This window comes from Phalacrocorax aristotelis, chromosome 1, assembly GCF_949628215.1.
Source record: "Phalacrocorax aristotelis chromosome 1, bGulAri2.1, whole genome shotgun sequence".
Classification (NCBI taxonomy): Eukaryota; Metazoa; Chordata; class Aves; order Suliformes; family Phalacrocoracidae; genus Phalacrocorax; species Phalacrocorax aristotelis.
The window spans coordinates 15,649,393-15,663,392 of NC_134276.1; the positions used below are offsets into that span (position 1 = coordinate 15,649,393).

General features: G+C 39.5%; 1 protein-coding gene across 1 annotated transcript in view; it reads left to right on the plus strand.

Moving 5' to 3' along the window:
• CEP126 (centrosomal protein 126) overlaps positions 1-7,949 on the plus strand; it is a 43,637-nt gene extending 35,688 nt beyond the window's left edge. The window contains exons 7-11 of the mRNA XM_075081869.1: positions 1,659-1,783; positions 2,079-2,166; positions 3,136-3,345; positions 5,747-5,811; positions 7,632-7,949. Of these exons, the coding sequence (XP_074937970.1) occupies positions 1,659-1,783; positions 2,079-2,166; positions 3,136-3,345; positions 5,747-5,811; positions 7,632-7,739 (596 nt within the window). The 3' untranslated portion in view covers positions 7,740-7,949. The remainder of the gene's footprint in view (positions 1-1,658; positions 1,784-2,078; positions 2,167-3,135; positions 3,346-5,746; positions 5,812-7,631) is intronic.
• The last annotated feature ends 6,051 nt before the right edge of the window (positions 7,950-14,000 follow it).

Consider the following 14,000-nt stretch of genomic DNA (forward strand, 5'->3'; position numbering starts at 1 on the left):
GGAGAGCTGCTCTGCAGGGAGATCTGGATAGGCTGGAAGAGTGGGCAAACAAGAACCTTATGAAGTTCAACAAGGACAAGTGTAAGGTCTTGCACCTGGGAAAACATAATCCAGGAGTGCAGCACAGACTGGAATCCACCTGGCTGGAGAGAAGCTCTGTGGAAAGGGACCTGGGGGTCCTGGTGGACAGGAAGCTCAGCATGAGCGAACAGCGTGCTGCTGCGGCCAAGAAGGCCAACAGGATGCTGGGTTGCATCAAAAAGGGCATCACCAGCAGAGAGAAAGAAGTCCTTATCCCACTCTACTCAGCGCTTGTCAGGCCACACCTGGAGTACTGTGTACAGTTCTGGTCCCCGCTCTACAAAAAGGATGTGGACAGGCTGGAAGGGGTCCAGAGAAGGGCCACCAAGATGATCAGAGGACTGAGAAGCTGCCATATGAGGATAGGCTGGGAGAGCTGGGTTTGTTCAGCCTTGAGAAAAGGAGGCTCAGAGGGGATCTCATCACCATGTACCAGTCCTTAAGGGGTAGTTACAAAGAAGATGGAGACTCCCTTTTTACAAAGAGTCACATGGAGAGGACAAGGGGGAATGGACACAGGTTGCTCTTGGGGAGATTCTGGTTGGACATGAAGAAGGAAAATTTTCACAGTGAGGACAGTTAACTGGGAATAATCTCCCCAGGGAAGTGGTTGACTTGGCCACGTTGGACACCTTCAGGAGTCGTCTGGACAGGGTGCTGGGCCATCTTGTCTAGACTGTGCTTTTCCTAGAAAGGTTGGACTAGATGATCCCTGAGGTCCTTTCCAACCTGTGATTCTGTGATTCTGTGATTCTTTTCAGCAGTGCCCAGTGCCAGGACCAGAGGCAGTGGGCATAAACTCAACACAGGAGGTTGCCTTCAAACCTCAGGAAACACCTTTTTTTAACTGTGAGAGTGACCAAGGACCCGCACAAGTTTCCCAGAGACTTTATGGAGTCTCCATACTTGGAGATAGTCAAAAGCTGTCTGGAGATGGTCCTGAGCATTGAGCTCTAGGTGGCCCAGCTTGAGCAGGGGGTTTGGACCAGACGACCTCAAGAAGTCCCTTCCCACCACTACCATCCTGTGATTCGGTGAATTAAATAAACTGTGTGCACTGTTACATGTTTTCTGCACAGTGCTCTGTAATCTTAACAAATATTGAATCCATTAAGATGTAAGATACAGCATCTTGCTACAGGCATTTACTGTGTTAGACAATTAGACTTAGGTTTATTCTCTAAATGCAACTTATTTTCTAAAATATTACTTTTTGGCATATTATTCGGTATTTGTTATATCATACTCACTGTTCACTATCCCTCTTGCTTGGTAAGACCACCTTGTGTCTTTGTACAGACCATCTATATTATCTGGGGTAATAACCTGCTTATAAATGCCCACATACGATCCACATCTGTATCTTATACTTCTATGCTAACACGATATTAAATATGCCTTAGAAGTGCCTGTTTCTCTCTTTTCACTATAACAAACTTTATTTAGAGAGATCAGATGTAAACAAGGTATATGTCTAAATTTGGACAGAGACATTTACTCACCATTACTAATTTTGCTACTACTTTCTTTATGTTTTTACACATTTTTGGTTTATTTTTGTATGTGTGTCACTTAAGGTATTGTTCCTGTTACAAGACAAAAGCAGGTTTTTGACAGCCATGAAAATAAACACAGAGCTTTTTCAGAACACAGAAGACAAAGTGTAGCCTCTAAAAGGTGGAAGCCTGCTCATCATGCACAGGTAAATATTAAATACCATAAAAATTAAAAAGCTTAGTTATCCTCAAAGTGGAAAAAGTTTCAGGAATATAAAAAATTTGTTCAGTGTCACACCATTTTGAATCAATGTGCTTAGTAAGCTTGCTGTCACTGCTAATGAAAAGAATAAAACCAGCTAGAGTACATCACTGTATTAGCGTACACTAATATTTTTGTACTTGAAAACATTTAGTAATATGAAATAATTTTTAAAAATGTTCAGAGAGTAGTTCTGAACTGAAATTACACTTAAAATATTGTTATAATGTTTTTGATAGAATTCGTTATGTACTGTCCAGCTGAGTCCTGTTCAATCTGCATTTGATCCAGTACAAACTATGAATAGCACCTATAAGTCTGATGAAGGTATAGTAACACATCTCAGTTCAATTCTTTGTTATACATTAAGTAGTGACCTAATATATCCACTGTGTAACATCACTTATGTCTTTTGGCGTCAGTGATTCTCAGTAAGAAACAGTAGTTCATTGTGTAGACCCAATTTTTTTTTTTTTTTACAAATATATAAGATGTAGCATTGTGTGTCATGATATTGATGGTTTTATAAATGCATTACAACAGATAGTCAAGTTTCATTCCATTTGTCTTTGTATTTAACTGTATGATAGCTGTAGGTATCATGCATAACTGATGATATGGACAGGTATTTCTTGCTGTTGTTATATAAGATGATCAGGGGGCTGGAGCATCTACCTTCTGAGGATAGGCTGAAAGACTCAGGTTTGTTCAGCCTGGAGAAGACTGAGAGGGGATCTTATCAATGCTTATAAATATCTAAAGGGTGGGTGTCAAGAGAATGGGGCCAGACTCTCTTCAGTAGTGCCCAAGGACAGGACAAGGGGCAATGGGCACAAGTTGGAACACAGGAAGTTCCACCTCAATATGAAAAAATACTTCTTTCCTGTGAGGGTGCCAGAGCAGGGGCACAGGCTGCCCAGGGAGCCTGTGGAGTCTCCTTCCCTGGAGACATTCAAAACTCACCTGGACGCGTTCCTGTGCCCCCTGCTCCAGGTGTCCCTGCTCACACTGAGGGGTTGGACAAGACGATCTCCAGAGGTTCCTTCCAACCCCCACCATTCTGTGATTCTGTGATATTTCTGAGGTTGGTAGAACTTGCTCTGGTGCCAATTGTAAGATGCATTAGTGATCCTGATTATGCCATTTTCTAACATATTGTGCTTCTTGACTTTGCCACCTTTTTGATCTTTTAATGTGAGTTTTTTGTGTTTCACAGACCTATAGTCATGAAAGCAAGCAGTATATTTAAATGTCATGAACACTTCTCATTTGAAGTTACCACTGTCATCTCTTCAGTTTCAGAAAGCACTGTTCAGTTTCTTATGGCAGAAAAACTAGCAGGCACACCTGTGGCAGAAGACGAAATCCTGGCAGCTATGGAAAGTGTGCGACCAGCCAGACAGCCCCTGCTGCTTAACAGGGCCCCGTGTCTAGGCAGGACTGCGCTTTCAATAGAAGAACAGAAGATTTTCCAATCTCTTGATCGTCTCAATCAAAGGCTACAAAGTAAGTTTGATAATAAATAGTCAACCACATCAAGTGATTAAGTAGCTTTATATTTTCTTCTCATGGATTAATTTGGATTAAAACCACGAATCCTGTGATAGAAATATGTTTTTTCGCATTATCTTAGTATTAATCTTTACTAAATGTAGCAAACAGGAGATCTAAATCGTGAAACCTTTCTTAGAGTCAATGAAATTAGTTTAAATAATGGTGACTTTGCCTCGGTGAAAAAAATAATTCAAAATGACTGCAGGGCACCTTCAGAAACTGTCTCAGCCCAAGTGTAGCTGTTGTTTCTAACAGATGTTTGTCAAAACTGTTGTTGGAAGTGTACAGATGTATCAGCCTCACTTAGCAATCTGTTCCAGTATTTATCCATCTGAATTTTTTTGCAACTATTTTTGCACATAATTACCCTTTATATTACACACCCTGTATTTTTGCAAATATAGCCCTTTATAATGAATGGCTTTTCACTTCCTTTCTTCTGCTCTTTCAGGATGTTCCTCTTCTCCATGAATTCTTAAAGATCACACATACAGTTCTGAGATTGCTGCAGCCAAACCTGAATGTTTATGTGAATATCACTTGCACAACTATTTTCAAAATCTCAAACTTACCTGAGCATTCTCTAACCTCTTCTTTCTCTGTGCCAGGCTGATTTCTTACCTGCTTTATAGTGGTGCTTTTTGTATGAGCTGTCCCATCGCAGTTGACATTTTATTGAAGAAAAAAGGGAAAAAATCTGTACTTGTTCTTGATATTTTTTTCTCTCCAGTGATTAGTTAGCTAACACTTTCATTCGTCATCCTATTATAACTAACGTTTTCATAGAACAAACTTACTTTTTGGGTCTCTTGCTACTGTATGTAATGGTTAGTGTTTGCTTTGACCTACATGATCATACAGGTCTTTCATAAAAATTCTCAGTAGTTTGACATCGTTTCTGCATTTTGCGTGCTCCATCCTGTATTTGAAATCAACGGGGACCTTGTGCCTTAGTCCATGTGATCTCTTCACTGGGCTGCTTGGCTTTCCATATCGTTGGAATAGCTTCTGCTTGCCATTTTTGCTCTTTATGGAACTGCCTACTCTCTAGAATTTTTTGTTTTCCTTGGGCTTTTTTCATATAAAATTTTACATGCCAGTTATTTGAGTTTATAAGAGCCTGCTTTCTTGAAGTCCACTGATTTTATTTTACTATTCTACTTTTCCATGAAATGATCAGGTTACCCACATTTACCTCCCTAATCAAACTAAACCAGGACTTATTAAGCTCCTGCACGGTATCGATGCATTTCTACATCAGATGGTGGTTTGCTTGACTTTGCAGAAAAAGGCTTCAGTTTCCTGTGAACTGCAACAGCAGAATAAAAGATCTTTGCAACCCCTTAGAAACTTTCTGCAGCTGTAGCTTTCAATTCCTGCTGCCATCAAACAGTGGTTCAGAATTTCATTACATCGTACCTCATGGTTATTGCTTCCAGAAAAATATAAGTGAAGAATTCCATCTTTTATCAGAAAGGAGTTTTAGTGTGATGTACTCAGGTTAAGAAAGTAGATATGAATAGGGTAATACAAGAAAATAGAAAATAAATAGCTGCATAAATAACAGAGAAATAACAAAGAAATAGAGGCAAAGGTAAATGCAGCAAAGGAACTGGGAGCAAGAAAGCTGAAGTGTGGAAAGGAACCCTATGAAAACTAGAAGAAAAGTATATAAGGAATATGAAAGAAACGATGGAAGATTCATGGGAGTTAACCGATTGCAAATGAAGCAACTGTGAAAATTTATGTAATACATATCTGTTTGTATTGAGATATTTTATTCACTTGCCTAATTATTTGAGGATTAAAATTGTTAATAAGCTGAAAACTTTTACAGGTAGACTTGTAGGACATGTCAGTACATGTAAGTATGTACCCATGAGTAAGTCAGTCAAGTGTTATAAGTACTTACATGTTATGTAAGTACATCGCTTTTTTAAACCATGTTCTTCTGAACCCCCTTTTTTTGCTTTTTTCACTTGTTACCGAATTAAGTGACTAAAACTGCGTATCTTTGTAGTGGTCTTTTTAATAAATAAGAGTCACCAGCCAATCTAAGTCTGGAACTTTTGTTGCCAGCTTAGGGTAGCTGGCATTCTTTTCTCTAGCTTTACATTTCTTTATTGACACTAAATTTTTTGTTCAGATAGTAATATCTAGCTGCAAATTTTAAAAATACAGATACGGCATATACTTCAGCAGCTGTTGGTAGGGGAAAAAAAGAACAGTGCTATTAAACTACATTTTCACAATCTTCAGGAAGTTTTGTGTTGAATATTTGACTGTGAATCATATTTCTATTGTAGTATTTGGTTTACATAATATTTATTATATACTTTCATCCTAATTTTAGATATTCAAGAAGGCATTACCAGAAACCCATCTGCTTCAAACGTTTTGCAGATAGTCACCCCTTTAGTAAGTATTTAATTTAAATATGATTGGGTTTAATTACTACAAACTAACCTTATGGCTTATTTTATAGTAAAAATATAATTGAAAATACTGACATCAATCTGTTCAACTGGTTTGCCAGATTTTCAGATTTCCATTTATGTAAAAAAAACCCAAAACAACTTTATAGTACTGTAAACAAGCTTTAACAGTTTATACCAGACTGCCTCCTCCTCTGGCTTCATTTTCCTTTTGGAATCTGAAGACACTTGCAAAGTCCAGGAAGGTCCAAGAACTTTTAAGGAACAGTAATTTAGCAGGATCCATTTGAACTATATGTAGCTCATAATTCATTTGTATTTCTTAATAATGTAGAGACGAAAGGGGGAATGATGCATGGTAGTGTGTAAAAAAAATTGGTAATACGATGAATTCCTACTCTGACCTGCAGATATGCCATGTTCTGTATTTGATAGATATTACCTTTCTTCAATAGGTGTTTGTATTTTGTTTCATATATTCTAGTTCTTGTAAGTTTGAAACAAAATAATCATGATACCTGGAATCTAAAGAACTGAATAGACAAGAGGAGTGTACAAAATTTACATTTCAAATGTTCAGTTTATAGTGCAGGAAATAGTATTTATGATTCTGTATTCTCAGTCTCCTCCTTTACAATGTATTTGTTCTGAGGAAAAAATATAGACAGGTGACTTGTATGCTTCACAAACTTTTTATACTTTCACATACTTCATATACTTTACCAGATAAACTGTAACCAAAAATGTTAGGGAAAAATACTCTTTATTCAGAAGGCTTCTGAATAAAGGCTACTGAGTTTGAGACTGAAAAACCCCAGAAAGTGTCCAGGCTCCTAAACTCAAAAGGCTGGCCTGACTTTGAAGTGGGACTGTGAAAAGAACACAAAGCCCATCATTGCTTCTCTTCTTGTGAATCCTAGTAGTAGTTGTGAACTGGAACCGCAGCTTCCTCTCTTCGGCCTCCTGTCCTACAAATCTAATTATGGCTAAACAACTTGTATGTTCTGTATTTTCCAGCAATTAGTGTAGCATAGGTACCTTTATTGGTTCTAACTGTGTTTTACTAAAGCATTTTGGAGCTTCTATGTTCTGTGGGGCTTTCTTCATAGCCTGTCCTACTTAAAACAAAACAAAACAAAGAACAAAAGCCCTGTTCCCCCCACCAATACATTTTCCTGGCTTTCAGCAGTCAGACTTCTTGGCTGGCTGGTCTGTGACAAAGCTTTGTCCCACTAATTCTTCATCTACAATATTTTTGTTTCATGAATATGATATAAACACTAGACATTACCCAGGCCGTCCAGCCTCTGGAACCGTAAGTTCTCTGATGGACATTTAAGACCCTTCTTTCCCTACAAGTATATACTTAAGCATTTAAACAGGTGTCCAGCTGTCGATATAAATTCAGACCTCAGACACTGGCTTGGAATTCTTCTTGGTGATAAGAGTGAACAACTGTCGTACAAGTTCCCAGCTGCAGAAAAATTATAGATGACTGAGATTTCATCAAATCTCCTCCTATGAGAAGTGATGGGGTTTTAAATTCTTACTTCACCAAGAGAACAACCTGCTTCAGCTCTCCTAGTTTCAGAGCATCCAAATAAAGTATGGATATTCACTCAGTAAGTTGTGTGAATGACAACTGTACCCTGTAATACCAACCTCTAAATCCAGATGAAGGTGCACATTATGGAAAACAGATTACATGGTATCATCAAATGTTGTTTCTTGAATGTTATATTATACATAACCACATTTCTGTTTATATACATGTATATCTCGTTATTCTCCATTTCATTATAGAGTATTCAACAATGTACATCTGCCCCTTTGATGAACACTACAACAGCCTCACAGCAGTACCTGAATGCCTCAGCTAGCAATCAACTGCAATTGTACAGAAGATACTGACATTATCTGCTCCAGGATATGGCAGCATTATGTACTCTATATGTAATGTAGACACCATTTGATGCTACAAAATTATCAACAAAATAAAGATGAAAGCAGTAACTCAAATAATGAATGTCAATTGACTGGTAAGCATTTTTAGGAGAATTAAGTCTATATTATTATGCACTTTATTGTGAAATTAAAATAATAAAAATACTTCACATTTTTAGTGTTTGTATTGGTTGTGTAAATTTCCTGTAATCATAATTAAAGTGAAAGGAAACCAAATATTTTGCTACTCAGATTATGTGTAAACTACCTTCCTAACTTCTCATGGTTTTTAAGATTCACTAATAGACTCTTTTACAACTGTAAAAGATATATTGTAAACGTGATTTAATTATCAGTAAATAACACATCGAGTTTCACCTTTTATCTTTACATTGGTGGCTGTATTGCAGATTACTGCAGACTGTTTGTTGCCCTTGTTCAGTAGCTACATCTGATGGCTCTAAAACTGCCTGTGCTCCCGACACCACGCTTCTAGCACATGCTCCTGCAGTTCTTGTTGAATTCATCGGAGATTCCTGTTCTCCAGATTTTCCAACATTTATCCACACTTGCACATAAAGAGGCATTCTTCCTCAGCGCCTCATGTAAAGAACCCCAGGCTGAAATTGCCAGAGAATTAGAAAGAAAGGTGCTTTAAAGGAAACGTAGGAAGGAAACACACAACTAATGGTATGCAGATGCACTTTCACTGAAGCACAGCAGGGAAACTTCTCTACGTCAATGTCAGATTTAGGCTAAAACAATTGTTCTAGAAACACAAAACCATAAGCACCCAGCTAACTCATCAGCAAAAGCTGCGTCTTGGGTTTCCTGATTGGCTTTACCTTTGTAATCTATATGATACAATCACTACGTAATGAGAGTTACAAGGAAGCAAAATGGGAACAACAAGCCTGGGGATGAGGACTCCATTCCTGTGTTTGAGATACCCAGATGGAGCCAAATATTAATATATTTTGCATAAGGGCACATACATAGTCTACGAACACATCTGAACGTCTTCCTGCAGAGCAAGAGGAATTTGCAGTTGTCTTTGCTAGTGGTTATTTCAGAGGGACAGAATGGTTCTGGCAGTCTTGGACCGGCACATTACACATCGATCCCTCGACTATAAATTCATCTGTAGCACAACGATTAACATGTCAGCAGATTTGACGTGTTTGGTGATGAAGCTGTCTGCATTGTTACGTCAGTTCTAGATTAAAGGCCTTTTGTTCATTAACTAGCATGTTACCTAAATCTGTGAAGTTAGTTAATTGCTGAACAGCAGTACCTTTTAAGCTTCCTCTCTTTCACTGTTCCTCTGCTGTTTCTGTACAAAGTAGATAAACATTACAACAAGCTGTAGAAGGCATATACAAAGCACAGAAATGATCAACAAATATGAGCTTGTAATTAGCTGCAAGAAGCAATAAAAGCAGTTTACTAAATCTCTGGATTTAGACCTCTCTATTAGGTGCCTGATTTTCCCTTTATCTGTTACAGTAAGAGTTGTGGGGTTAGTCCACGGGCTTAAGCACTAACATATTTTCCCGAGAGATGTGCCTGAACCCCACACAGTATCATTGCTAGCCTTTGCTAAAGCGTACGGGAGCTCTGGAGAGTGGCATATCAGGAGTGGGCTCAGTGCTCCACCAGTGCAACCCTGGGAACATACGCTCTGAAGGCCACTGGCATTTCTCTGAATGGAATGCATCTTCCCAAACGAAGCATTCAAATTATTATTTTGCAAAAGTATTTTTAACCTCCGTTACTCCCCATCATACCAATATCATCTTACCATTATCTTTATTAAGTGCTGCCATTGCTGGGGAGAGAACCAGCCTGTAAAAAGGAGAGAAGAGGAAAACAAGTGCCCATAAGAATGGACAATTTATCAGGGGTTAGATCTACCTACTGGTGCGCGTGTCGGCCAAGACTAGGGCGAGCTACAGATGTGGCAAATAGCAGGTGAAATTTTACAATGGAGGTTTAGGAAAAGATTGATTTTTTTCAAAAAAATGTTTTGAAGAATGGAGTAATGCTACCTCTTTGCAACATCTTTGGAGGGAAAATCTGACTTCAGCCTGGAGCCTGTTAAGATAAATTGTATTTAAACATCAAAATTGCAGAAATTTGGTGTCTTATGATTGCTGTTGCAGTCTGTCCTGGCGCGGCTGCCAGAAAAGGGAAACTAGAGCTGCAGTCCACATGCCTAGAGGATTCTGATGTGTGTCGGTACTTATTGGGTCTTTGGCGCTCAAATACATGTCAAATGCCCAGCAAAAGACATGACTGTATCCTCAGAGCAAATGAACAAAGGCTTTCTGAGTTGGAACTCAACATTGGTTTGCACTGAAAATATTGAGCCCTTACATCTCTGTTTGTATGCAGTACACTGCGACATTCCAGTATGGAGAGGATTTAATATTTAAATAGCAAGGGAAAGTTTCCCCACAGAGATTAAGAGAGGGGAAAGCAAATAATCCAAATACCAGAGGCCATGGATCAAAACCCACCCTGCTAGTCAGCATGCCAGAGCACCGGATTAACCAGGCTTCCTCTCCTGTTAATTGTTTTAGGTGGCAAAAGCAAAGCCCATGAGTCATCTTCCTCTCTTAATTACGTGGAGAGGGCTTTTTTATTTTTATCAAAAAGAGGTGCCTGCATTTAAGTCCCTAGGAAAATATTTTCAAATTAGCTATTTGATTTAGGATTACAAGCTTCCACTCAAAGATAGATCACTTTGGCTCTTTTGACAATACTGAAGTACAGTTTCAGTTCAGGTGTCTAAACAGTGTGATTCTCTGACATCAGGAATGTGCTCAAGAGTGGACCCAGAGGCAGCTGCCGCATCCTGAGCACTTGTGAAGAGCCAACAAGTTCTTTTGTTCCCTTTAGCTGATGGTTATTCTTCAGATTGATGCTTCCAGGCTTTTCTAGTCATTGCACAGAAATTAAAAAAAAAAAAGGACTTAATTTTAAGGCCTAATTTTATTTTTCAAGTATGAAGAAAAGTAACTACTTTAAAATCAACAAGCTTGGTTTAGACATGAACATATTAAAATTTGGGTAACTTAGATTTCTTTCAAAAACTCTATCATTTACCTACTATTTTTTGCTGCTTTTTAAACAAATTAATCCATATTCTTTCTGCAATAAAATTCTAGCGAGACAAGAAAACATGAAAACCAGGATAAAGTTATTATTCCCAATACAAGCCTAAATTAAAAAAAAAAAAAACCAAAACAGAAAGTACAACCAAAAACCCAGAGAACAAACCTTCTTTAAATGCGCGCCTGCACCTCAGTGCTTTTACAGAGAATGACTTGCAAATGGTCTCAAAAAATAACCACCTGTCCTCAGTGCATATCCTGTCCCAAGTGACGAAGTAAACTTTAAGAAAAAGGCTAAAGACTAACAGGTCACATAGAATCACAGAACGTCCCGAGTTGGGAGGGACCCACAAGGATCATCAAGTCCAACTCGTGAACATGAAGCTGTGCAGAGGAGCACATGAAGCACATGAAGTCGTACAGGGGAGCCAGAACACAAAATTAATTTGTCATTGATAAGATTAAACTTTCACATTTCACAGAAAGCGTGTTCCTCTTCTCGGAAAGAAATTTTCTGCTTTACACTCATTTCCTCTTAGTTTAATTTTCTCCTTGAGCTGCAACACTGAGTAAATCGGCCCATCCATAAATCATGGATTTATAAGAGAAATACATTTTTTTATAATATTTTACTTATATTACTGCAATGCCCAGGCAAACCTGGTTGTTATGAACACTGCACAAATCAGAAGTCTGCAAACAAGCAGTGAGGTTCGAGGGTCAAATGAAGGCTACATTTCAGCAGAGGTGGCAGCTCCACAGCCTCTCCGTGGCTCTATGGGGTGTGTAATGATAAGCCCGTTCCAGCTTTACTCAGGAGAAGTTACAACGGTGGTGCAGACACAGCATTGTCTTCAGCCCATTAGCTAATGTAAGGCAGCAGCCATGGAGGATGTCCCAAATGAGTTGCAAATGGCAGGGGAGCAGAGCCAGATGAGCGCATCATCGACAAGCAGCCTCCCAAGCGCAGATGTGGCCAGAAGAATGCCAGGGTTAGAAGAAGGGGGCTGAGATTAACGCAATCTTTATGCCTAATCAGGGGTTTGCAGGATGTGAAAGCACACCTTCCAAGGTCCACCCTCTCCTCCATCTCCTATGCCGCAGCCTCTACTGCCAGCAAGCAGATTATCTACCCTACATCTGTGAGGGCGCCACGGGCTAATAGCCACCCCCCACAGCACCTGCAGCTAGGTTTTCGGGTGGCAGGAGGTGATGGACCTGGGGCCTCCTGGTCAGGGTGGGAAGGGTCCCTTCCTGCTGTTGGCACCAGAGGCAGTGGTGACAGCCATGAAGGTGCTGTGGATGTGAGGGATGGGTGAAGCTGCAGCAACACGGGGACTCTACCATGTCTTCAGCACTGGCAGGGACAGGCAGGCACACAGGGACTTGCTGGGCTGCAGCTGGAGCTGCCACAGCAGCCTAGGGTTTCTGAGCAAGACTCTGATTCTCCATCCCCTTCTGGAGCTTTCTGCCAGCCAGAGGCATCAGGCATCAGGGTCCTTGCCTACGCTGGTTGATAAGGTCTTGGTGATGGCCAGAACTGCTGTGGTAATGGGAGGGAAGAGGGGGACTGGGAGAGGCCAGAGACCTTCTTCCTCCAGCCCCTGCTCCCGGCCTATTTGCTTTCATGGGGAAAAGTATTTTCTGTAGCTATCAGATTCATGGGAAAACAGAACTGCATCCTTGTGAAGGGATGAAGGCCTTTGCAGAGCCACTATTGACTGCTGTACTCCATGTTTCAAACATTTTAAACATTATGTTTTGCAACAAAAAGGGGCACAAGTAAACCTTTATTTTATGACAGTGTTTGTGGGCAGCCAGCTTTTGTGTAAACTTGCAGCAGTGAACATTGTTGTTCTACACAACCACAGGCTATTAGGCCTGAGGGTACCTTAAAGTGTTTGAGATTAAAAGCCACCCTTGAAATCTGCATGTACTTGTATTAGGCCAGTATTTATCACACAAGCCTTGAGTTGTGTGGCAGAAGCTGTGGTAAAGCTCCTGCTGGAAAGGAGAACGTGACTGATGTTGTCAAATTCTGCAGACAAAACAGGAGTGACAATGCACATTAGAAAAGCAATCAGCAAAGTATGGGCAGAGTGAATACGGGGAGAGACATCTAAAATGTGGCTGCTGGTGTGTGGGAATAATCAGGCTCACTTGTCATCAAATACATGGAAACACTTAAATCTGCTAGATGAAGTAGAGAGAAGGTTCCATATCCTTTAACCATCCTCATCATAATATTCATAATAGTCTGGCTCATGATGATTCCTGCTCTAACACCACTGCTTTTATAAAAGAGAATTCACCCAGAGTGAATTTGACCCCATATAACTAGAGATGACTCCACAATGTTTTTGGAATTGTATTTCAGATCATAGCAGCAGGATTCCTTCAATATTGAATATAAATCCCAAGCCAGCAAAAATGGTGGACATGGTGACAGAAGTGGCTATGGGTCACACAAATCTACATTAAAAGTCTCTATTATTGTATATATTAATTTTGTGTTTGTTTTGAGAAGGAAGGCATCGTTCAATGTTTTTGTTTAATCTATATCCAATACTTCATGTTCTTTCAGACTGGCAGGAAAAGCAAAATGAAAAGAAAAAAAGAAGGAAGGGAAGGGAAGGGAAGGGAAGGGAAGGGAAGGGAAGGGAAGGGAAGGGAAGGGAAGGGAAGGGAAGGGAAGGGAAGGGAAGGGAAGGGAAGGGAAGGGAAGGGAAGGGAAGGGAAGGGAAGAGGAGAGGAGAGGACAGGAGAGGAGAGGAGAGGAGAGGAGAAGAGAAGAGAAGAGAAGAGAAGAGAAGAGAAGAAAAGAAAAGAAAAGAAAAGAAAAGAAAAGAAAAGAAAAGAAAAGAAAAGAAAAGAAAAGAAAAGAAAAGAAAAGAAAAGAAAAGAAAAGAAAAGAAAAGAAAAGAAAAGAAAAGAAAAGAAAAGAAAAGAAAAGAAAAGAAAAGAAGAGAAAAGAAAAGAAAAGAAAAGAAAAGAAAAGAAAAGAAAAGAAAAGAAAAGAAAAGAAAAGAAAAGAAAAGAAAAGAAAAGAAAAGAAAAGAAAAGAAAAGAAAAGAAAAGAAAAGAAAAGAAAAGAAAAGAAAAGAAAAGAAAA